Here is a 25,072-nt window from a genome sequence, read left to right as displayed (position 1 = left end):
GGGCAGGCCGCAGGGGTGAGTGGGTGGGGGCAGGGGGAGGCCGCAGGGGTGAGCTGGTGCGGGCAGGGGGAGCCGCAGGGGTGAGCGGGTGCGGGCAGGGGGAGCCGCAGGGGTGAGCCGGTGGGGGCAGGGGAAGGCCGCAGGGGTGAGCGGGTGCGGGCTGGAAGACATGCTGCTCACCGTTGGGTTTTCAGTGTAAGCTGAGAGTTCCCCAGAGAATGTCTTGTTAGGTGAGCATGAGTTCAGCTGAGTTTCAAAGCAATAAACATATGCACAGCCTAACTTATAAGTGGGCAGACCCTAGAGTGTGTTCACAGCACCCGTGGGGGTCAGGGGTCAGAGCTGCTGGCTGGGAAGCTACCAGTTAGTCAACGATTTGGAACCCTGGCATAGCTTTCACTCATCACCCTGCATTCCCTCTGTCGTTTGCGTGCTACGCTGTGTGTGGAAGTGCCGGGCTGCTGGCTGTGGAGAGGTAGCGGGAAGGGGAGGGGCCGGCGCTGGCTCTGGATCTTCGTCCGGTGGGACTCTGATTCCTAGGTGCTCCAGTGTGAGGCATGGTTTCTGTTCTGATGATAACAACAGACCCCGTCTCCCTGCCCATCTGTCCACCCCGCACACACCGGCCTGCGCACAAAGGACCCAGGTCACAAGGAGCTCTCATTGGAGGACTCAGGCTGAGGGTCATCTCTGCTGTCCCCCTACAGATTCCGGTGGCTGGGGAACGGGAAAGTCCCAGCCAGAGATGGGGGAGCCCTAACGAAGGCTTCTGTCACTTTCCAATAGGAAAAAAGTGTCCCAGGCCCCGCTCCTGTGGACACACAGACACAGCCTGGCCCCTGCTCCTGTGGACACACAGACACAGCCTGGGCCCTGCTCCTGTGGACACACAGACACAGCCTGGCCCCTGCTCCTGTGGACACACAGACACAGCTTGGCCCCTGCTCCTGTGGACACACAGACACAGCCCGGGCCCCACTCCTGTGACACAAGACACAGCCCCCTCCTGTGGACACACAGACACAGCCCGGCCCCCCCCCCCTCCTGTGGACACACAGACACAGCCCGGGCCCCCCCTCCTGTGACACAAGACACAGCCCCCTCCTGTGGACACACAGACACAGCCCAGGCCCCCGCTCCTGTGGACACACAGACACAGCCCGGGCCCCCGCTCCTGTGGACACACAGACACAGCCTGGCCCCTGCTCCTGTGGACACACAGACACAGCTTGGCCCCTGCTCCTGTGGACACACAGACACAGCCCGGGCCCCACTCCTGTGACACAAGACACAGCCCCCTCCTGTGGACACACAGACACAGCCCGGGCCCCCACAGACACAGCCTGGGTCCCCGCTCCTGTAGACACACAGACACAGCCCGGGCCCCGCTCCTGTGGACACACAGACACAGCCTGGCCCCCGCTCCTGTGGACACACAGACACAGCCTGGCCCCCGCTCCTGTGGACACACAGACACAGCCCGGGCCCCCACAGACACAGCCTGGGTCCCTGTTCCTGTAGACACACAGACACAGCCCGGGCCCCGCTCCTGTAGACACACAGACACAGCCTGGGTCCCCGTTCCTGTAGACACACAGACACAGCCCGGGTCCCGCTCCTGTGGACCTGGCCTGAGAATCTCTCCTGCTGCTGGCAGGGGGAGACTCCAGGCTGTCTGTGTGCTTGCTGTAGCTGGTGTGCATGAGGAGGTGGCTGTGTGGCTGTGACAATGGGTAGCTACCCAGAAGTGTCTTCTGCAGAGTGAGCTGCTTTTGGCTCATTTCCTAGTGGCTCCAAGTGCTTGGCCTCTGCAAAGCAGAGTCTCGGCTGCAGACCCCAGACACCCCGGGGTTACCCACCTGGGCTCCACCCTTTCCCAGTTAGCCACAGGTCCTGTTGAACTTCAGCCATCCAGGTGAAGAATGTTCAGGTTGGTTCTCACCAACCTGATTCTCAAGGCTCAGCACTCTTTGTTTTCCCCTGCATTCATTTCATTTTTAATTTTTAAGATGTATTAATTTCATCAAGGGTGGTTGTGTGGTTTTATTTCTGGGTCGTTTATTTCTTTATTATTTTTTTATTTCTGGTTCCATTGGTCTTCTGGTTTGTTTTGTGGCATTACCAAACTTTTTATTTCTATGGCTCTGTAGTATAATTTCAGTCTATATTATATTATAATACCTCCGGCATTGCTCTTTTTACTCAGATTGCGTTTTCTATTTTGGGTCTTTTATGTTTCTGTGTAAGTGTTTTGGATTGCCTTTTCTATTTTTGTGAAGTATGACATTGGGACTTTGATATCTATTCCATTGCATCTATATATTGCTTTTGACAGCACGGCTGATTTCATATGAGTTCTGCTACTCTATGTGCACGGGAGATCTTTCCATCTTCTGGTGTCTTCTTTGATTTGTGTCTTCAAGATTTTGTAGTTTACATTGTAGAGTTCTTTAACTTTCCTGGATAAGTTAATACCGAGGGAGAATATTGTGAATGGAATTCTTTTTCCTGATTTCGTTCTCTGCTTGTTTATTATTAGTATATAGACAAGCTACTGATTTTTTTCTTTTCTTTCTTCCAAGACTGGGAGTCCAGTTTGATACCTGATGGTTTCACTTATTTGCTTGTGCTCTGCCAACGAGCCATACATCGAAACCTAAACTACTGATTTTTGAATATTGATTTTATATTCTATGATGTTTCTGGAGGTGCTTAACAGATCTAAAGTTTTTTTATGGAGTCTGTATTGTCAAAGTATAGGATAATATGATTTGCAAATAGGAACAATTTTTATTTCTTTACTATTTGTATGCCATTTATTTATCCTGCTTTATTCCTGTTTAGTGTGACATTGGCTGTGGGGTTTGTCTTACATAATCTTTATTATATTGAGGTACTTTCTTTCTGTCATTAGTTTTTTCAAAAGCTTTTATTTTTAAAGGACATTGAGTTTTGTCAAAGGCTTTTTTTTTGTGTCAGTTGAGAGGATCAAGTGATTTTGTTCTTGGTCCTGTTTGTGTGAGGTATTACATTTATTGATGTTCATATGTTGAACCATCCTTGCATCTTTGGACTGAACTCAACTTGATCATGATGTATATTTTTAATGGGATGTTGAATCTAGTTTGCAAGAATTTTATTGAGGATTTTACTACTCTAATGTTCATCAAAAGATTGATCTATAACTGTGTGTGTGTGTGTGTGTGTGTGTGTGTGTGTGTGTGTGTGTGTGTGTGTGTGTGTGTGTGTGTGTGTGTGTGTGTGTGTGTGTGTCGTTATCCAGTTTTGGAATGAGAATAATACTGACTTCGTAGAATGAATTCGTCAGCTTTCCTTTCCTTGTATCTCATGGAAAAGTTAAGTGTCAGATATTCATGGTCTGATAGAATTCAGTGATGAATCCATCAAATCCAGGCCTTCTTTGTTGGAGAACTCTATTACTGTTTCAATCTCATTGCTTGTTATAGTTCTGGTTTATATTCTCTTGGTTCACTTCTGGTAGGCTAACTGTATTGAGAAATGTATCCATTCCCTGGTCTTGGTTGTCATCTTCTATGTGTAAGATTGTTTTGAGATTTTGTTTTCAGTGTTGGATTGTTATGAATTTCTTTGGTTTTTGTTTTTCATGGAAGGCTTTTATTTCCCCTTCAACTCTGAAGGCTAAACTGGCTCCCCACACGAGTCGCGGTTGGCAGAGCTGTATTTTGTCCTTCTGTGCCCTCCTTACATGTAGAGTTTGTTTTGAGAAATCTGCTGTTATTCTCATAGCCTTGCCATGTTATGTCACTTGTCGCTTTTCCTGTGCAGCTTCAATATTCTTGTTTTCTGTTTTGTCATGTTTATTTACTGTTTTAATTATACTATGTCTAGGAGTGTTTATTCTCTGATCTTGTCTGTTTGGTATTCTGTAGGCCTCTTCCATCTGGATGACTCTTTTCTCAAGGCTGAGAAGTTTTCTTCTGTTGTTACATTGAATGTGTTATTATGCCTTCAGTTTGTATTTCTTGTCTTTCTTCTATACTCTACATTCCTAGGTTTTCTCTTTTGTATCAGCCTTGTTGTAATCACCTGTGCACTTTAAAAGCTCCATCTCTAACTCTTAACCAGGATTTGTACTGGGATCATACATCAATATAATTACTGTGCCTAGGTGAGTTCTGGGTCAGAGGCAAGAGCCGTAATTGGCTTCTATTATACAGGGTGGAAAGTGTCCCTGGGACTGTCCAGCTGCCCCAGCCCTGTATTGGCCACTCAGAAGAGGTGCACATCTGAGGCCCATGTCCAGGGAGATACTGCAGATTCTAGAGTGGAGGAGGGACTGGACAGATTCTGGAACAGAGGTTGTACTGCACAGATTTTGGAGCAGAGGAGGGACTGGACAGATTCTGGAGCAGAGCACACTCTCTGTGCCTTATGAGACCCTAGGGGAGGCTAGCAACTACTGGCATGTTCTGTACATGGATATCCTGATACTTTGAATTGCAGTACAACTCAGAGTTCAGAACTAGTATGACATGAGGGGAGTTTATAGCAGCCCAGAGAACTGCCCCTCTCCACTTAGAGAAACAGGACTCAGATTTAAAAGATGTCCAAGGTGGGCAGGGGAGAGTGATTGAGAAGTTGTAGAGGGAGAGCTGGATCGTGGGCTGCAAGGTATGGTGGCTCTGTGGGAGCAGCCTGCATGGTGTATGTCTGTGGACATGCGTGGCGGGGTGGCCCCTCGATTTTCTGAGTCCTGGCAGAACCTGGAGCCTTAGATCACAACTCACTTCCTCATTCTCTGACCATACCCCCTTTGTGTTGAGTTGGCTTTACAGAGAGAATCGAGGCTTTGAGTTATGAACATTCCTGGTGTGATGTCATTTCTTGCTTCAAAGTAGAAATAGTCAAGGCCCACAGCAGGATCTAAATTCCTTTGAACCTTCCAGGAACATCCTTGACAAGATTTTTAAAAGAGGCGGAGCTTGCCAGTTTGGACAGGGCTGCGTGGTGCCGTGGGAGCAGGGCTCAGTCAGCCACGTGGCGACTTCCAGAGCCGCTGAGTCATGAGACGTGTGATGTGGAGATTTGGGACCCAGGGGACGGGGACCTCGGGAGGGCAGCTGACGTGAGCACAGAAGGCTGATTCTTCTTTCACGCTGAGCGGCCCCCGCAGCTTGTATAATTCATGAAGTTTTGACAGAGCAGCATTAGAAGGGCATCTTTGATTCCACCGGTAAAGGAGACACGCATTTGTAGGCAGGGCGTCCTCTGTGATGTGAGCCGCCGCTGTGGTAGGGCTCTGCGTGGCAGGCGGCCCCGGGGTCCACGCTGGGGGCCCGCCCTGGGGGACCACGCTCCTCACCAGAGCCCTGCTCACACGCGTGACTCAGGTCAGCGTGGTGCTCCGCTCCTTCCTGAACGTCCTGGGCTGCGGGCTCGCATCCAGCAGCTTGTCCTGCTCCCGTGGCCAGAGACGGGAGGTCCCGGAGCAGGCACAGAGAGACGGGAGCGTGCCTCTGCCCACCTCCACTCTAGACGTCCCCAGACCACCCACGTGGGAAGCTACTACTGACTGTGGGCACCAGAGTTTGTACTTCCTCAGGGAATGCATTGCATTATTTGAGCTACACACTCGCCTGTTAAAAGGACCCGGGGATAAATGGAGGGGATGGTTGCGGTTGGGAGAGATGGAGATGATAAAAGGGGTGACATCGATCACGATGCATCACACCCACACTGACAGGCTGAACTGAAACGCCTTTTTACAACTACTTACGGATAATAGCTTTTGAAAAATTATTATTTTTAAAAAAGTACGCCGTACTGTGAACTCGGCGCTGAACATCAGTGTCTCCTTGAATCATAGACAGCCCTTGATCTGGGGAGTCATCAACTGTGCTGGTGTCAGCGTGGCTGAGTCATCATTTCCAGATATTCAGTCACATATTCTGGAATTTTCTATGAAGACATTTTTGAAATGTGATTGGCGTTTAAATTTATAGAAGGCAGATGGCCCTCCATGATGTCAGGGATGCTCATCCATCAGTTGAGGGCCTAAATAAACCAAATATTGGCCTCTCAAGCAGGAAGGACTTTGGCCAGCAGATGGCCTTTTGACTCGAACGCCTCTTCTCCCGTGGGTCCGGGCCTGCCAACCCTGCCCACAGGGCCTTGTTCTCAGCAAGCTTCCGCAGTCATGTGAGCTGCTTCCTTAAGATCCACTCCTGCTCCCTCACAGCACATCCTGCTCATTCTGTGTCTGTGCCGAACCCTGACTTAGCACCAGCCAATGAATAAACATCCATTAGGATGTTAAAGTTGTGTGACTGTATTTCTGTATTTCATGTTTTTCTCCTGTATCCTGTGGCTTTCAAAAATGGATTTCAGTTAGGAATCACTGGTGTATTGAGAGCCGCAACCAGAATTCCAGGAGCCAGAGCACATCTTGGAGGTCTTCTTTATTCAAGTGCTGCTGCCTAAGGCTATACAGATGAGAAGCCCCCCGCCCCCCAGCCCCGACTCACTGAATTTGATTGGCTGTGACCTTTGTCATTTAAACAGTTGGAATGTACTCAGATGCAGACAGACACATGCCAATAAATATCTGGCAAAAGATAATATAGGTTGGCACGAAGATAATAGATCAGTTGCTGAAGCTGGCGAGGTGAGCCATAGGCTCATTTGTGCTTTTGGATCTGGCTGCATAATGAAATGTGATTTACAGTTCTCATTACTAGCCCGTGCCCCCAACATGGGGTGCTGGTGTGAATTTTAAAAGGGACGTGCTCTTCATTACTGGAAGGTAATTGTGCCATGCAGTGGCCTGGGGATGAATATTCCAGACAAAATCCTAGCAGAGTTTTTGCTTGCACAGCTGAAATTGGTGGACTTGAATCTGACCAAAGAATGGGAAACAATTCCCACTGTCTGAATGGCTTCAAAAGTATGTCTCCATAAAGGGGAAATCTCATGTCAGAAGGCATTCAGGGTAGTGGCAAAGATAGAAGCAAAGTTTAATGATGCAATTAAAGGTGAAGAGTTGTTCCTTTTACCAGCACATCTATATTATTTTTTTAAAAGAAAGAATTTTATTTTTTAACCTTGTTTCTTACATGTTAAAAAGTGTATGCCAGGAGTAGGGGATTTGCACTTGGCTAGTCTGCAGTCTCCTTGAACTTGCATGTTGTCACATTGAACTGCTGCAGAGCGTGGTGTGCTCATAATGTCTCAAGGTGTCTCTCCACCAGGACCCGATGGAAGCCTAACGCTCCCCGATGTTCCTTCCGATGAGCGTCTATAAAAGCCAAGACCACTGAGAATGCGGATGGCAGTCCTTATGAGAGCGGCAGAGTGGCTGGCAGGGCCCTGGCGAGCCAGCTGCACCAATCCCAGGCTGTGGGCAGGAGCAGCCACTGCAGGGAGCCGCAGAGTGGCGGGCACCGGGCCAGGCCCACGGTCACGGGCCAGGCCCACGGTCACGGGCCAGGCCCACGGTCACGGCGGCCACTCCCTAGAGAATGGAGGCTGCATGGCACTGAGGGCAGAGCCTGCTCCCAGCCCTGTGTCCTGTGCACCCCAACGCCCGGCTACCTCTGAGGAAGCTCCATATGGGTGGCTGGGAAAGACCATTTCAATTAGTCCTTGGCCGAAAAGTGTTAAACGGAACAAGCTAGATAGTCTGACTTAAGCCTGTATACTTACTAGTCAGCATTCTCAAATCCAAAAGATTTGAACATTTTCTTTTTCAGGTCCTTTGTCCATTTCTTATTTAGAAATTAAATTCTACTTACACTTTGAAGTCTCTTCCTTTCTTCTTAGAAGTGAATGTCTGAATTTGGCTTTCATCATTTCTAAACAAGTCTCAGTCTATTTGCCATGAATGTGTCTGGAAACAGATATCGTGTCATAGTGAATGTACATTCTAAAGTTTTTCATTGATATAATGTATTTGCAGTCATGGGGCCGGAGCTCAGGGCTCTCTCGGGGTGTCACACTCTTGCTCATATCTGATGATTTGTATTATGCCTTCAGACAGGTGTTTTTGCTGGTTAATTGGAGATGAGAATCTTACAGACTTTTCTGCCTAGGCTGTCTTTGAACCATGATCTTCCATTTCTCAGCTCCCTGGGTAACCAGGATTACAGGTGCGTGACACCAGCCTGTACTTTATCCATTCTTGCTGAAGAGACGTTCCGGTTATTCTAAGTGCTTTGGCAGTTACGCACAATGCTCAGGTTGGCTTTGCACCTGTGTCCTTTGTTTTGGAATGAACTTTCTGCTTGTACAGTATTGGTGGAAGTATAACTTAGTTTAGCCATTAAATAAAACATTTTGTAGGTTACTGAAAATATTAATAATAGAACTGCTTTTTCATCTGGAAAATCCCACTTGTGTCTGTATATGAAGGAAGCAGAATCAGTGTCTGGAAGAAATACTTACCCTGTGGTATTCGCCTCAGCATTTTACTTCTAGTGGTCATGATCAGGAAGCAACCTATGTGTCCATGGTCAAGAATATAAGGTGTACAGTGTGTGTATATGGTAGTCAGTCAGTCATTCCACGTCACTGTTCATACTGTAGGGTATCTATGCCTTCTAGAATATACACATGAATGTTGTTTGGAAAAGGGCTCCTGTTTGCAGCAACACTGATAAACTTGGAAGACTTTAGCAAATGAAATAAGCCACACGGCATAGGACAGATGCTGAATGTTCACAAGATATGTGGAATCTAAAATGGTTGGCTCTAGCACAGCACAGAAGTAGGTAGGCCCTGGGGGGATGAGGGAAGGGCAGGGTGCAGGTTGACGGTACCAAGTGTCAGTGACACAGGACAGGAATCCCGGGTGGCACCCGGCACGGTGACAGCAGTTAGTGACCCCAGTGACATCCGAACCTCCCTAGGGGACAGGGCTCTCTCGTCCTTGTCACACACGTGCAACCTGTGGGTGACGGGTGTGCTAATGAGCAGGTGTGAGGCTCCGTGTCCCCGTGTTCACATGTAGACTGTCATGTTGTATGCCTGGAGCACAAGCAGTGTCTACCCTGCAAAAAACTGAAATACACGAAACAAATGCTGATTTCAAGATCAGGCACTACCGGAATTATGGAAGCTGTCTTTGTAAAGGAAGTTTTATAAAAATATTTACATTGTGAATGTGTTTCTTGGCAAGTCCCCTGTGTCTGAGAATTACAGTAAGTAAAACGACCCTCTAAACATTCTTTCAAAAAGGAAAAGAATTAAGGAATTTCTGGACGATGGGATGCAGACAATTAGATATTACCGACTGACCCTCCGCTGCCAGCTGTGGGCATTCCTCAAACTTGACATCACACATCACTCACTGTGCATTTCTGCAATTCCCAGAGATGCTGAGCATCTCTTGTTACTGACCGCTTGAGACGCCACATATTCCAGGACCATTTTCTTTTTAGGTAGTTATTGACTTTAACATGTAGCATATTCTGGATACTGTTCCTTTGCCAGTCATATAAGATGCTGGTATCTTTTTCTAGTCTGACCACCTTAAGTATGATGTCTTTTGTCATGCAGAAGTTTCTGTTTTGTGTGGTCTCTGTTCTTAGTTTTTAACATTGATACTTCAAAGGTGTTGCTTCTCATCTTGTTTTCCAATCCATCTTGAGTTCGGTCGTGTGGATAGTGTGGATGTGGCTCTGATTTCATCTCCTGTGTGGACTGGTCACAGTCACGTCTCAGTGCTGATGAATGGTGCCTTCTCCCCCTCACTGGCACAGCCCCAGCTTCAAGCCCAGTCCACCTCTGTGTGGCCGCTGAGCTGTCTGCTCCACCGCCGGCGGCTCTGCCGGATCCCACGGTCTGGATTAGTCTCACAAAATGCCTTGATGCCTTCAACTTATCCTTTCATCCATGGGGTTTTCTTGCTGTTCTTGGCCCTGTGCTCTTTAATACCAGCTTTCACGTAGGGTTCCCATTCTGAGAGAATCCTAGATTGGAGGGTGGGTGGGGTGCTTCCTTGGGAATGTTCTGCATGTGTAACGTAAGATGAGCGATGACTGGCATTGTGTCCATATTGAGTCTTACCAGTATATTTCTCTGATTAATGAGGTTTTCGCTGGTGTCTGAGAGAACGTTGATGCCTGGCTCACCAGTGTCTTCATCCGCGTGGTGTGTCGTGTTCCTGGGCTCTGGCTGCTCTCCCTCAGCACAAGTGAGCACTATGAGCCCAGCTGCCTTCGGCTTTCATGGTCATAGCAGCCTTTCGCCTTGCTGCGAGCAAGGGAGGTGCCGAGAGTCCATGGGAGCGGGCCTTTTACGGCGTGTGGCTGGTGAGGTGAAGAGTTTACTGTAGGCAGTAACTACCAGACTTGGAGGCCCACTAGCTCATCTAAGCAGAATGGGGTTGGGCTTGGTTAGCAACCATTTCCAAGTATATCTGGGCTGCTACAGGAATTGTCTTTCCCTTCCTTAGGGTGATTTAGGATTTTTTTAAATGGCTGTGGTCATAAGAACTGAACTTCTTCTTGACCTCCACCTCCAGAATTTCGTCCCCGGGATCCTGAGGTGAGCAAATTAGGGAGCTTTTAACAGAGCCTTTCAGGGGAGCAGTGGGGCAGCGTGATGGGTCCAAACGTGGCCCTGACTCACGTGGCTGCGCTGTCCCCCAGTGTCACACACCGCAGCCCTGGGTGCTCCTCGGCTGCACGCTGTGCACCGGAAGCTGTCCTGCTCCTGCGGTGTCCCCCGCCCCCCTGGGGACGCCCTGCTCCCCAGGGGTAGAGCAGGTGGCCTCAGTGTGGGCAGCGTGTTGCCCATCACCTTCACTGACAGTTCCGCCCTGGAGTTGGAGTGCGATGTGGAGCCCAGAAAGTTCTACACCTTGGGGACACACTGTCCCTAGTGGATGGCTGTCGCCTGACCCTGGCTGCAACTTCCTGTGAAGAAGGGAGCCAGGTGGCTCTGGGAGGCCCACGGGCACCCCCGCCCAGCGCCCAGCAGACCCACGCTCTGGGACTGAGAAAATGACTTGTCTTCATGGCCCATTTCAGGGATGAGAATGTTCTAGAGCAAACCCCTGCTCACCCCAGACTCTCACCCAGAAGAGGTTGCGAAGGCCACTTGAAAGCTTAACCCTGACAAGCAGCGTCCTGACCCTGACAAGCAGCAGCGTCCTGACCCTGACAAGCAGCAGCGTCCCGACCCTGACAAGCAGCGTCCTGACCCTGACAAGCAGCAGCGTCCCGACCCTGCCCGCGTGGGGTGCAGGGGTGGAGTGTCGGGAGAGGGAGTCCGGGGCTGCTGGGAGGAGGGGCCGTGCGGGAGGGAAGGGCCTGGCTACGTCCTGTGTGGCCATTTCCACACAGGTGGTGGGGAGAGTCGGAGGATGCACAGGAAGACACGTTAGACTCGGGGCATCCAAGCAGGGCAGACGAACGCTGCCACCCCATCCCTGCTCCTAAAAATGAGCGCGGGTCCTGGTGGCCCTGGTAGGTCTCGCCAGGCACCAGGCTGCTGCTTGGAGAGCGACCACAGACTCCCCCAGCCTGAAATCACAGCCCTGAGGGTCTTGCGAGTGCTGCGGTGGAGGAGGCTTCCTGCTGACGGGGCGGTGGGATCGTGGCGAAGGGAGTGCGGCTTCACTGTGGAGATGCCAGTGGTTCCCGAGGTGGCCGCCGAGGCCCGTGCAGGCCCGTCCCTGAGGGTCCTGCCCCGTCCTGGCCAGTCCTGCCCTGTGCATCTCACAGGCTACTGGAGCATGGGGGAGATTCTCCCTCCCTCCATCCCTCCCGCCCCTCTCATTGGTGCCTTGTTACATCCTCCCTGGAGCTGAGCTCTTCTCTACAAGTGGTGGGTGGCAGGACGGCAGTGTAGTCTCTGGGTGGACAATGAGACTGTTAGCTGTACTGGTTTGGGGCTCTGTAGGACAACATATGAGCCCCCCAGGATCTGCTTCAAAGAGTCATATTTGTCTTCTTTCCCCTTACGTGGATCTGCATGGCACTCACAGGAGGGCTTGGGCAATGTGCAGGCTGGCCCAGCAGAGGGATTGTCAAGTACTTAATCGGAGCTGCTCTTTTCTTAATTAGTGATTAAGACAGGGTAATACTGAAATGATCTGAAATAAAATCTGCCAAGATGCTTCTTTTGTTGTCTTCATCAGTGCTGTATTCAGCCCTGTCAGTCTTGTACAAACACTGTGACTCACTGGGTTCCATGATTTGTCTCCTCTGCACACAGACGCTCTGCCCCGCCCTTTGGGGGGGAGCAGGTGGATGGGTGGGAGGGGCCCTCAAGCTACGGGGAGTGGTCTCCATAGCGGGTCACTGCCCTGTCCTGGTGCGGCAACCGCCTCTCTCCTCTCCCTTCACACTGCTGCTCTGTGCCCAGCCTGAGGGAGGCGAGGAGGGGCTGGGACAGGGCCCGCCAGGGTGGACACCCCTGGGTCTGAGGCCTCAGGTCCCAGGATTTGGTGGTGTTCTCAGGACTTCCCCGCCGTGGGTACAGATGGGTGGGAGCATAGACGTGCCCGGTGATGCGGGCCATGGTGGAGGGCTGGTGGGGGCAGAGCAGGCGGGTGGGGCCTTGGGTCTGAGGGAGATGGTGGCACGGTGGGCACCTCCTGCGGCCAGCAGCTGCAGGCTCACACTGCCCAGGGGCAGCACGGCCTTCCCTGGTGATGTGTGGAAGTGCAGGGAGTCCAGCAGCCCCCCCACTCCATTCTAGAACCCTCCCCAGTCCCCTACTCCATTCTAGAGCCCACCCTAGTCCCCTACTCCATTCTAGAGCCCTCCCCAGTCCCCTACTTCATTCTAGAACCCTCCCCAGTCCCCTACTCCATTCTAGAACCCTCCCTGGTCCCTTTCTCCATTCTAGAGCCTTCCCTGGTCCCCTACTCCATTCTAGAGCCCTCCCCAGTCCCCTACTTCATTCTAGAGCCCTCCCCAGTCTACTTCATTCTAGAACCCTCCCCAGTCCCCTACTCCATTCTAGACCCTCCCCAGTCTATTCCATTCTAGAGCCCTCCCCCCCCCCCCCCGCATTTCTTCTGGGAAAGGGAGGGAGAGCTTGTGGCGCTGCAGGAGACCAGCTCTCAAAGCCCTGTCCTGGGCCTGGGCATGGACTGTTCCATCTCTCCCCCCACCCTTGGGTCCAGACCCCCTGTGAAGCGGATCTGAGGATAGCCAAGGGTTTTCACCGTCAGCCTTTCCGTGTCTCTCCCTCTCCCTCCCTCCCAGACTGGAGTCTGAGGCCCCAGGAGCCCTGCATCCACAGGCCAGGTTGGAGGCTGGAGAGTCAGAGGGCACAGGGGCAGCCCGACAGGGTTGAGACCCTCCCCTGCCTGCCTGCCCGAGGCCCTGGGCCCTGCTGCCCTGGGTAGGGACCCGGTTCACCAGCCTCCCCGCCCCATGAAGTCGTGACTCGGAGCCCACGTCCTGGGGGTCAGGGGGCTGTGGGTAGAGGTCCGGTGACCAGGCCTGCATGTGGGGCCCTCCCAGCTCCCTCCCCGACACCGGGCTGGAACACAGTTGTCCAAGTTAAGCTGCAATAAGGCAGAAGCCTATTTTCCACGCATGATATTCAGCTTTTTCCAAATTGCTATTTTAATATAATTTACCAAGTCACCGGAGACAAATAATCCACTTACAGGAAGCGGTAACACTCCATTCTTCCCTAGCGCCCCGTTTCCCTGGAAGTGTGGCTTGCAGGCACCCTGCCCTCGTGGAGACCCTGGGGGGCTGTGGGGTTGACAGCCCAGCCTTCTGTGCTCTCACTAGGTGGGTAGGGGTGCGGCCCAGGCCAACTGTGCCCTGGCTGGTCAGAGCAAAGGCCGCTGAAAACAAAGAGTGCAGACAGGATCCTCAGAGACCCCATCTTTCTGGAACATCCCTGAGCCCTCCTGAAGAGGACTTTCCTCTCTCAGCTCCAGTACCAGTCAGGTGCTCCTGAGCGCCCCCACCCCCAGGCTTAAAGATGGGAGGGCTTTTGTGTGTGGCTCAGTCCCCTGCCGTGCGTGTTGCTTGTGTAAAGCAGCCTGCCACTCCTGGGGCCTGTCAGTCCCCTGTTTGGGCAGTGGACCAGTGAACTTGGGGAATGTTTGATTCTGTTCAGTCTCTGATTCCACCTTTGAGGGTATGGCAGAGCTTTCAAAGAAGGGGTCACAGAGCCCCCAGAGCCCCTGGGGGCCATGCATGTGTTCACTGACAGCGGGGGTGAGGGGAGTCACACAGGACTTGGCCAGAGCCCTGCGGAGACTAGAGAAGGGCAAACAGGTGTCCCGGATCTGCAGACAAAGCAGGTCTCCCCTGCTGGGGGACGTGGAGGGGGTCTGGACGTCCGGCACTGGAGGAAGTAGCAGAGGGCTGGGCTGTCGGGGGGGGGGTGGTCGCCAGCGTGCCCAGGCATCACGTGAGATGGTTTCCCCTTCATGCTTGGCAGCTGTGGCACAGGATGGCAGCCATGTAATTAGAAGAGGTGCCGCAGCTCCCGCTGGCGCTGGCTGGGTGGCTCCCTCGTAAAGGCCTGTAGCACTTCACTACTCCTGATAGTCACTCAGTCCCAAGGCAAAGCTGTTGAACGTTAGTGCTCCGTACAGTGTTCTGAGTATCCCTTCCAACTTGTACGACGAAGCCATGGCAGTAACCCACCCCACAATTTACCAGAAACGAGTTAGCTTAAAGAAAAATAAATGGGCAGAGGTTTCCATTTCTGGTGCTGTTGGAGGACTGGCTGTCCACAAAATCTCCAGCACCCCAGGAAGCTGTTGCTGCTTCTGTAAACATGATCATAAGGAGAGATGATCAGAGACTAGAAAGCTAGGGAAATGTAAGTCTTGGGAGAGAGGGGGTTGGCCTTACAGACGGTCTTTACCAGGAAAGATGCCTGGGATTTCTTGGGCCTGCAGTCTGATTTTAATGAGCTTAAGTGGAAGATAAAACCTGGGGACTTCAGAGACTGAACAGGTGTAGACGTTGCCTTTCGTGGCCTTGGTCATGAAGGTTAATGAAAATGAAAGATTTCCGTCCTCCTCACTCTGCCCCAGGATTTCCGACTGTATCTTGCATTCACAATGGGCACCAATTCACATTACTTATTTGGCTTGAAAAGTAGTTGCAAGTTGAAAATTATTTTGAGGTATTCTGGGAGATAATAATACCCTAAAGTCCCAGCAAAGCAAAGTCAATTTTTTATTCTCAAAAAGAAAACAATTTTTAAAAACAAGTCCCAAAGAATTCCGACAGATAAAAGTTCCAAGACAGCGAGTCTTCACCGGGGGCAGGAGAACGCAGCTGCGGAAAGAGATGTACCCAGGAGTCAGAGTTTTATAGAGCAATCTGAAATGCTCCGTGAAATGAGTCTGGTATGTTTAAAATGATTAAAAAAAAAAAAAAAAAGAAAGCAAGCATGAATCAGAAAGTGAAGGGGGAAACGATTACAATGTGCAAGACAAGTTTCCAACATAATAGATGAGTTAGAACGTGTGATGTAGTGGGGAGATGAAAAATGAACTAGAAGAGAGCAAAGGAAAATAGAAGAAAGAGAGGTTAGAAGAAATGGAGGACAACGTGGACAAAACCAGAGTCTGCCTCACCAGAGCTCAGGGAAAAATAAAAGGAACGCCGGAGGCACGGGTGGTACCTATGAGCTAGCGCAGCTGGCTCCCACAGCCGGTGGACGCCCCCTTCTCCTCACAGGCGGGGACCAGACCGTTTCCAGTGGAGTAATTTCCACGAGGGAGGGCAGAACATCCCAGACGAGGCAAGCACTCTGAGCAATCCGAAAGAACGGTTGGCAGATTCCCAAAGGAGGGGCACAAGGAAGTTGACACTAACAGCTGAGGGCAAGATGCCATGTGCATCACGGCCGAGACAGTAGCTAACTTCGTCTTGTAGGTCCAATAAAGCTGTCCTGGAACAAGGATGAAGTAAAGATGTTTTGAGACAAATAAAAACCGACAGAGCTAAAGCCAACGAGCCTCTTGTGAAAGAGCCTTCTCTAATGGTTGAATTTCAAAAAGGACGATTTCAGAAGAAAGATCTAGATGCAAGAAGAAATAATGAGTGAAAAAAGGATAAAATTGTAAGCAGCTTTGATCACTGATACAGAAAGCAACAGCAAGAACAGTATCTCAGCAGGTAATGTTAAAGTCAGATAGGACAAAAACCCAAGACAGCATTAGCATATAGCTAGGAAAAGATGAGATCTGTATATGTCTTTGAGATGAGTATAATCAAAATATTATTCACTTATTATGCTGTTTGGGAGAAGAATAATGATTCATTTGTACCATTAACTTAAATATGCAGAGGAACGCTTCAGATACTTGAAACAATTCAGTAACCTCCAGATTAATTGGAGGTGGGACGTTAGAACGAAAAGGGAATTGAAACCAGTATACATGTAGGCAAGAGAGAAAAGTGATAGGCAGATAGTACAACTGGAAACTTTGGAATAGCAAAATGCAAATTGAAGTTGGTGTGTCAGGAATAGATCACTGTTACCCGGGCCCGAGCTGCTCCATTTGGGGCCCTGGTGACGTGAATCCCCTTCCCTCCCAGCTGTTGCCATGAGCCAAAAGGACACAGCCAAGGTAGGAGTCAGGGAGTATTTGTGAAAATGGATTGTATTCTCCAAATGTCTTTAAAGAATCAGTACCACGGGCTGGGAATGTGGCTTAGTGGTAGAGTGCTTGCCTAGCATGCATGAAGCCCTGGGTTCGACTCCTCAGTATCACATACACAGACAAAGCAGGAAGTGGTGGTGGGGCTCAAGTGGTAGAGCACTAGCCTTGAGCACAGAGAAGCTCAGGGACAGTGTCCAGGCTCTGAGTTCAAGCCTTAGGAACAGCAAAAAAAAAAAAAAAAAAAAAAAAAAAAATCAGTACTGACTATAATATGCACATCATCTTTTCTTAAAACACAAGGCACAAGTCATTAACCAAGAAAAACTAATGAGACAAAATTAAAAATGAGCCATGTGTTTATAAATTTTAAATAGAATTTACTGATAAATAAGCTTTAATCAAATGAAGAGATAGAAGAAAGTAGAACAGTCTTAGACATCTTGACCAGTATCACTACAAATTCACGGAGATTTAGAGAAAATAGAATGCTATTACAAAATTTCAAAACTTAGAGGACATATTCCTGGAAAAAAATTGTGTAGTAATCTGAGAAAGTCTGAATTGTTTTCTATAACCATATAGAAATTAAATCAGGAGTAAATGTTTTTCCACCCACTAAGAAACCCTGCTGATTTACTGGTACTCTCCAGACATTCAAAGGTAGAAGGGCTCACATCCCAGTCCTGTGTAGACTCTTAATGAAGCTGGAAAAGGAGGGATTGGCCAAAAGCCTGATGCTTTAACCAGATGCTGACAGGTCAAGAAAGGAAAATTCCAGGAGAATCTACCAAGTGTGCATGCTCGATCCCTGGGTGAAATGTGAGCTACCCAGACCCAGCCATGTAAAGAATATGACACATTGTGAAGAGCCAGAGCTCATTCCAGGAACGCAAGGTTGGCACATTAAAGGAGCTCTGGTGCCCACATCATCGACTCCATGACCAGATAGAATTTAGGAGGACAGTTGGTCACCTCAACTGGTGGCCAGAATGCTTCTGCTTCACCTCTGTAGCTATCTCTGGAAAGAACTCCAGTAAACTGGGAATGGAAGGGGACTTTTTCTTGGTGCTGTGGATTGTCATAAAGCGAGCTTCATTGTCACAGGGAAATGTCAACACAGCCTCAAAACCAGGATGTGAAAGGCAAGGATGTTGTTGAAGGAATTAGTAGCTGAAGAAGCACAGTGCTGTCTGCAGCTGCTAGCACTCCAGCCTGACCGTCCAGTGGCTTCCGTATCAAAATTCCACGCATCTCCTAGTTCCTGGCTTACCTATATGCTCTGGTTCACATTGGTCTTCTGACTCCCATAACTTCCTGGCTGTTTTTTAGATCTTCCCGCCCCCAGCATCTGCTTCCTGTCTGGCCCACTGTCCTAGCCCCACCATTTCCTCAACCTCTCAGCTTATTTCTCCACTGAAATAGCGCTTGCTGCCCTCTTCAGTGCTGTCCTGCTCTGAGGTACAGCCTGTGTCTGGTGCAGGGTGCATGCTCATTGAGTCTGCCTTTAATCATCGTTGGCTGTTATGGGCGTGTGGGAAGAAAATGAACAACTACTTTTGATGCTACCTAAAAGTTGGCCTTCTACTCCCATCCTGTGTATCAGACTGCCGGTACTTATGGAGAAAATGGCGCTTATTTTAATGAGACAAGAATTTTGAAACTAAGTCATTAAGTGAGCAAGCGGTCCCTGCTTTGGTTCTTCCTGAACCCAGGCCAACTGTTGCTCTGAGAGTTTTGCAGTTGTGCTAATGGCTCCCACACTAAAGTCTCTCTCCTTTGTGTTTTCTTTCAGTCTGAACCCGAGGGCTTTTCTCATTTCCACTTGTACGTGTGTGCTGCTTTTCTTGTGAGATGGAGGAAAGAAATACTAGAAGAAAGAGATTTTCAAGTAAGTAAATGCCTTTTCGGAAGAACTTGGGTTTGACTCTCTGCTGGGAGAGAAGGTTGGTAAGTCTTAGTTCGCGGTGATTTGTGGAGGTGCCGTGAGGTGTCCTGCTCTGCTCGCTGCTGGCCTGCTGCTGCTGGACGCTGGCCTGGCGGGTGCCACAGAGCGGCCAGCACTCGGGGCCCCCTCAGTGTGAATGTGGCAGGCATCGTGAGCTAATGAGTGTGGGACAAGCCCCGCCCTGCCACTTCCCTGAGCCAGCGTGTCCTCAGCAGCACCTCCCAGAACCTTCCCAGCCCCAGGACAGTGATGCGTTAGCAGCTATACTGTGTGAGAGTCAAAGGGTCTCAGTTCCCGTCTGGCCAGACCGCTTGGTACCTGGGCCCTGTGACATTGCTTAAACTTCTGAACCAGTTTCTTCAGCAGGGCAAGTGCACCCATGTCTTAGGCATTGGTTCACCTCCTGTTAGGCTCTGGTCCATCCAGGGGACTGCATGTGGCCCAGGTCCCAGCCCCTGGCCCACCCCTCAGCGTCCCTGCATTGTGCTCTGACTATCAGGTGGGCCACTGACCCCTGCTTGACCTGACATGAACAGGAGGTCCTTCTGCCATACCCTCCTAACAGACAGGCCCCGTGGTAAGTGGCCCCTTCTGGACAGGGGCGAGGCAGTCCAGGCTGTCGTGAGAGCACTGGACAGGGTCGGGACAGTCCGGGCTGGGCTGTGCCCCAGGGCTGAGGGTCACTGTCCTCCGTTTTGCAGCCAGTGGGAAGAAAGGCCGGGGGGTCCTGCAGGCTGAGCCCTCAGTGCAGAGGCTCAGGGAAGCGCGCCAGACTGCCTGCTGCTCAGCCCTGTGCCGTCAGGTGACTCTGAGTATCTGCACTTCCCACTTGAGGTGTGCCGCCGAGGTGCTGCTGCCCTGCGCCTCCCGTGGAAGCCCAGGAGGCCGGCCAGCAGGGGCTGCGTCTGCTGGGCTTCCCTGGAGCCCTGGCATCGGTGGGGTGGGCAATCGGCTCTTTTTCACCCCTGCTGCTATTGCTCCCTTGGTCAGTGTGGGGCACACGTGATCTGGAGACAGCAAGGTGGTCACTGGGCTCCAAGCCAGCCACCTCTCCTGCCTGGGGTGCACGGTGTGTTAGCGCCGGGAGCCCTGGCGGCTGGAGCTGCCAGAGCCCCTGGCCCCTTGTGTGGGTACACTTTGGGAACACAAGGCCCCAGGAGACTTGTCAGCAAGCAAGGTCCAATAAAACTCCCACAGTGTCCCTGGAGGCCTGGCTGACAGAGGCCGGGCTGCGGCCGACTGGCCTGTACGCCCCAGGGAGATGCGGCGGCCCCCTTGAGCACACAGCCACTCAGGTGGTCTGTGGCCGGTACGAGTCCCAGTGGCCAGTGTGTCCAGCTGGCCAGAGGCTCAGCTGACTCAGGTTGGTGATGGGGTAGGAGAGATGTCCTCATCACTCTGCATGACCCTGTGCGGGGGCCCAAGGCTCCTCAGCAGCCCGGGCTGTGCCTCCCTCTGGCCTGCCACAGGCTGGGCATCCTGCGATGATGTCCACAGTCTGGTGAAGGAATGAGGGGAACGCGGGCCTACTTCTAGCAAGGAGTGGCCCCGCTGACCGCACCTCCCCCCCCTCGTCTCTCCTGGCTGCCCCCCTCCACTGCCCAGCCGCAGGGCAGCCTGGGGCCGCCACAGGCTCTTACTTTTGCTGTGAGAGGAGTCTCGGGTCAGAGCAGGCCTAGACCCTCTCAGAGGTGAGGACAGGAGGAGGACTGGAGGTCAGGAGGACAGTTGTGTGTCATGGGGAGGAGGAGGACTGGAGGTCAGGAGGACAGTTGTGTGTCATGGGGAGGAGGAGGATTGGAGGTCAGGAGGACAGTTGTGTGTCATGGGGAGGAGGAGGACTGGAGGTCAGGGGGACAGTTGTGTCATGGGGAGGAGGAGGATTGAAGGTCAGGAGGACAGTTGTGTGTCATGGGGAGGAGGAGGAGGATTGGAGGTCAGGGGGACAGTTGTGTGGTGGGGAGGAGGAGGACTGGAGGTCAGGGGGACAGTTGTGTGTCATGGGGAGGAGGAGGTTGGAGGTCAGGGGTACCTCCTGTTTGTGGTGGTGTTGTTTGTGGGGTGGGGGTGGCGGGTGGATTGGGGTCTTTCTGGCGTAGTCTTCCTGGCTCATGGCTCCTGAAGCTGTCGCTCTTGGCGTGGCAGTGGTGTCTTTTTGGGAATTGTGCTGCTTGCAGTCATTGCCACAGGAAGGAGGTTCTGTTGGGGGATGAGGGGTTAGCAGTGCAAGGCTGGGGGTGCTGAGAATGGGGATGCTGCCTTCCATGGGCCTCTCGGCTCTGAGGCTGCTCCGGTCCAGGTCTGGTTATGCCCAGTTTCGTGACGATGTACAAGGGGCTGGGAGTGTGGACACGGATTCAGACCGTGTCCTCCAGCACTGACCCGCGATGCACAGGCTGTCCTAAGGGAATGTTCACTAGAGCCCTGGGCACCGGGGCCGGCGTTCTCGCTCTACGCCTGCAGCCGTCTGGCCTCAGGAAGGCGGTCTCCTGCAGCCCGCTCCTCCCTGTGCCTCTGACGCCCGGGCCCCAGTCTCTCTGAGCGCGTCCCCTCCGTGGCCCCCGGCTCCGCACTGCGAGCTTCTAGCCAGTGACTGTCCTACCAAGCCCTGCTTCCCCTCTGCCAGCTGAGGGCTCCGCCCGTACTCACAGGCTGCTCCGCTGGGGCCCATCCGCACAGTCTTACTGCCCTGGACCCTGGGGCCGGTTCACCGTGCGAGGATAGGGTCGTGAACCAGGGGAGGCCCCAGAGCTCCCGGCCTCCGCAGGCACGTGTGACCCTGTAAACCTTCAAAGGGCCAACGCCAGCAAGTCACATGCCTAGAACCTTCCGTGGCTGTGTGGCTGGGGCACAGAGCCTTCTCTCGGGCCTTTCAGTGTACGCTCCGGCCCAGGGGGCTGTGTGTGGTTGGTGTTGTAGATCTTGGCTCACTTGCCATCTTTTGATGATTTTAAGCGCAGCATTAGAGCTTTTACAGATGAACCATTTGCATTGTGTCTGTTTTACTACACAGCACCTAAACTTCCTAGCTTGGCTTACTGACATCCAATAAGCCACCCACTTTCCTCTCATTGTTCACAGCTGGCCCTCCCTCCCTTCCTCTCTCCCCCCTCTCTCCCTGCTTCCCTCCCTGCCTCCCTCTGCCTGCCTGTCTCCGTCCCTCGCTGCCTGCCTACCTGCTGCAGAGCTAGGCACCTCATCCTTGTGCCTGGTGAGAGGTAACACCCACATGGCGAGCCCTGCCATCAGATAGACGGGCTATCCCAGAACAGTGTGGATTGGAAATGCTCTCAGGAGTTTGGGAAAGCCTCCACGCACGGAAGGAGTTGGCTGTTGTTCTGAATCTTAATGATAGCAGCTCTGTAGATACAGAGGAGGTGGCTGCTTACAGCCTTTTGTGTTTAATTAATTTCTGGTGGACAAGTGTGCTGTTTCCTGTGAAAAGACGAGCTTCTCTGAGGGGCCAGCCCAGCTGGAGGTCTATGGACAGGTCAGCACACTGCCGTGCATCAGTGATGCTGGTCCCAAGGCCTCCTTGCAAATAAGAAACAACTTTGTATGCATGGTGGCTGATCATCTTCGAAGCCCGAGAGGCGGTGGAAAGACAGGCTGGGGGCCTGGGTTCTGGATGCCTGGTTCCATGCCCAGAGGCCATAGCTGTCTTGTCGGCCCTGCTTGTGTGGGCCTGAAGGGCAAAGGTTGCCTGGGTTCTTTTGAGTCTTCGATGAAGCCTTGTGGTGTCCTCAGTGGCTCAGTGAGGAGGCAGGATGAAACAGGGCCGGGCAGGGTCAGCATGCGAGGTCCAGGTGTTGGCTGCCCCTGCTCCTCACAGCTACAGTGCATACCCTGGGAGCTCCCACCCTGGCCGGGCTATGTGATGTCCCTGCCCTCATGGCAGCTGGGAAGGGCTGGGAGTGACGGGCCATCCGTCAGGTGTCAGTGCAGGCTGTGCTTGGGTACGGGGGCTGGTCAAGGAATAGAAGCGAAAGCTCAGGAGCCTGACAGGACGGGGTAGCCGGCCCCTTGTGGGATGGAGTGTGTGACTGCAGCTTCAGTCCGCAGGGGGGGGGTCTGCCTGCTGTTTTGGGCGGGGAGCACAGGAGGGAGGGGTCACGCTGCTCAGGGGAGGCCCCAGCAGGAGATGGAGTATACCTGGATGCTGCCGGGTTTGGGAGAAGAGATTAGCATAGACAAAGCTGCAGTGCTGTATCCATTTGCACTCAGTGGTCCCACTCCTGACGGATCCATGACCTAGGCGTTACAAGGCCTGACCACTCTGGCCAGGGAGCCGGCTGCAAACTCCCGCCTGATGGAACAGGGTTTGGGAAGTGGAAGGGAGTTCAGCTGTTCCCTTCGCTGCATCCCTGATACAGTGAGCACACCTGTGCTGTGTGGGAGGCTGGAACGGGGAATGACCAAAGGACCCCGGAAATGGGTCAGTTCCCACGACAGTCTGCGCGTGGAGGAGACAGCCAGAATGGAGGGATCTGAGAGCCGCAAGTGGAAGGGCCAGGGGCCCAGCCATGGCCTCCCAGGCATGGGGAAGTGCTGAGGCCAGGAGCTGTGTTTCCAAGATGGCAGTGGCCAGCAAAGCCTTTCCTGTCTACATCTGCAAGACAGAGAATTCGCCGGGAAGGTGGCTCAGTGGTAGAGTGCTTGCCTAGCATCCATGAGGCCCTGGGTTCAATTCCTCAGCACTACAGAACCAAAAACAGCCAAAGTGGTGCTGTGGCTCAAGTGGTAGAGCGCTCTCCTTGAGCTGAAGAGCTGAGGGACAGCGCCCAGGCCCAGAGTTCTGGCCCCACGACCAACAAAAAAAAAAAAAGAGAATTTGAGCAAAACTCCCACAGGAGGGAACTCAGAGTATGTTGGACCATTAGCAAAAAACAAAAAAAAAAAACCACCAAAACAACCATATCCCTCACCTGGGCCAGAAAGCTCTGGAGCCCACGTGGCCGCCGTGCCCAGGCTGTGTGTCTGCTCAGCGTGGTCTGTCAGACCCAGGTGGTGGCAAGGCAAGCACAGGACCACCAGCCCCTGAAGGTGAGGGGGTCCTTGCACAGTATTGTGGGTCAAGAGAAAAGTGGTCCTGTGGGCCCGGGCCTCCTGCGTGACTGCCTCACGCACCTGCCCCCAGCGTCCGGGGCAGGGCTTGCGCACAGAGCGGCATGGAGCAGCGCCGGCTGACAGCGCAGTGGGCTTTGGAAAGCCCGCAGTCCTGGCAGGTGTGCATCTCCACAGGCCCTAGTGGGGACCCCAGCTTCTTGGGGGTAAACCTGCTGCCATCCTGATCCGCCACCTGGACGTGGTTACGTTGGGGTCTTGTCCTGTCTGCCAGTATCAAGTAGCCCCCATCTCCAAAGGCTGCCATCCCCCAGAACGCACTGTGTCTGGTGCTCTCCTGAACACGTGCCCCTCTGGAGGGGCTGGGTGAGGCGGTGCCCCTCGCCCTGGCCACCTCCGCTCGGGCCTGTGCACGTCCGCACCTTTTCTTTTCAGACTTGGCAGAACGGCTCCTCCTTGCAAGGCGACATCATTCACGATGGTAACGGCCATCCAGGTCGCTGCTGAGTGAAGTGGAGTATCATCTGTAAAGTTTAATGGCAACTTTCTTATCAGGGTAAATGATTAAAGGTTGAAGATGGTGAGGTATGGGGAAAGATGAAAGGCGGGAGATTGCCGGAGGAGGCTCAGGTGGCTGACTGGATCTTAAGACCAAGGAGAATAAGGAAAGGTCTTTTTATTTTATTTTATTTTTTTTCTGAGGCTCAATTAAAGCAAGCGCTGTTCCAAAGGAAGAGCTTTCTCCCGTTCCCTGTAGTGACTTTCTGGGAAGGTCCCCGTGAGGTGCCTCAGCCCGCGCTCGGCCTGCACCCCGGCTCCTCCCCTGCCTCCACTCTTCCCTCCTCCCCACCCTCCTCCCCCTGGTCCCCCGTTCCTCCTGCTGCCTGGAGGGGACTCCCGTGGGTAGGGAGCCGCTGGGGGGAAGGCCAGCCGGCCTGCTTCCCGGCCATGTGGGCCTTGCAGTAGGGGTCCACACCTTGTGTGCCCCTCGAGTGGTCATCTTCCAGGAAGATAAGTGGGTGCCATGTTGGTTCTGGGTTTGCTACTGTCGTCTTCTCTTTAAGAATTGAACCCTTGCTGGGCGCTGGTGGCTCACGCCTGTAATCCTAGCTACTCAGGAGGCTGAGATCTGAGGATCGCGGTTCAAAGCCAGCCCGGGCAGGAGAGACCGTGAGACTCCTATCTCCAATAAACCACCAGAAAACCGGAAGTGGCGCTGTAGCTCAAGTGGTAGAGCGCTCGCCTTGAGCTGAAGAGCTGAGGGACAGCTCCCAGGCCCAGAGTTCAAGCCCCACGACCGACAAAAAAAAAAAAAAAAAAAAAAAAAAGAATTGAACCCTTGGCATAGTTTGAAAGGACTGGAAGTCAGCAGAGAATCAGTTTTTGTCCCGTGACTGCTCAGACACACGTGTAGGTTTTATTAAACCTGCACTGTGCATATCACTTTCCTCAGAGGATCAGCAGGTGGGACTTGAGCCCAC

General features: G+C 52.4%; 1 protein-coding gene across 1 annotated transcript in view; it reads left to right on the top strand.

Annotated features, from left to right (window-relative positions):
* The window catches only part of Tbc1d22a (TBC1 domain family member 22A), a 305,311-nt gene that overhangs the window by 256,564 nt on the left and 23,675 nt on the right, over window positions 1-25,072 (top strand). Inside the window, exon 12 of the mRNA XM_069999815.1 lies at window positions 18,375-18,470. Within this exon, the coding sequence (XP_069855916.1) occupies window positions 18,375-18,470 (96 nt within the window). The remainder of the gene's footprint in view (window positions 1-18,374; window positions 18,471-25,072) is intronic.

This window comes from Dipodomys merriami, unplaced genomic scaffold (genome assembly GCF_024711535.1).
Source record: "Dipodomys merriami isolate MVZ:Mamm:240054 unplaced genomic scaffold, mDipMer1.0.p SCAF_55, whole genome shotgun sequence".
Classification (NCBI taxonomy): domain Eukaryota; kingdom Metazoa; phylum Chordata; class Mammalia; order Rodentia; family Heteromyidae; genus Dipodomys; species Dipodomys merriami.
Note: the sequence above shows the minus strand (reverse complement) of the source record. Positions and strands in the feature narration are given on the sequence as shown.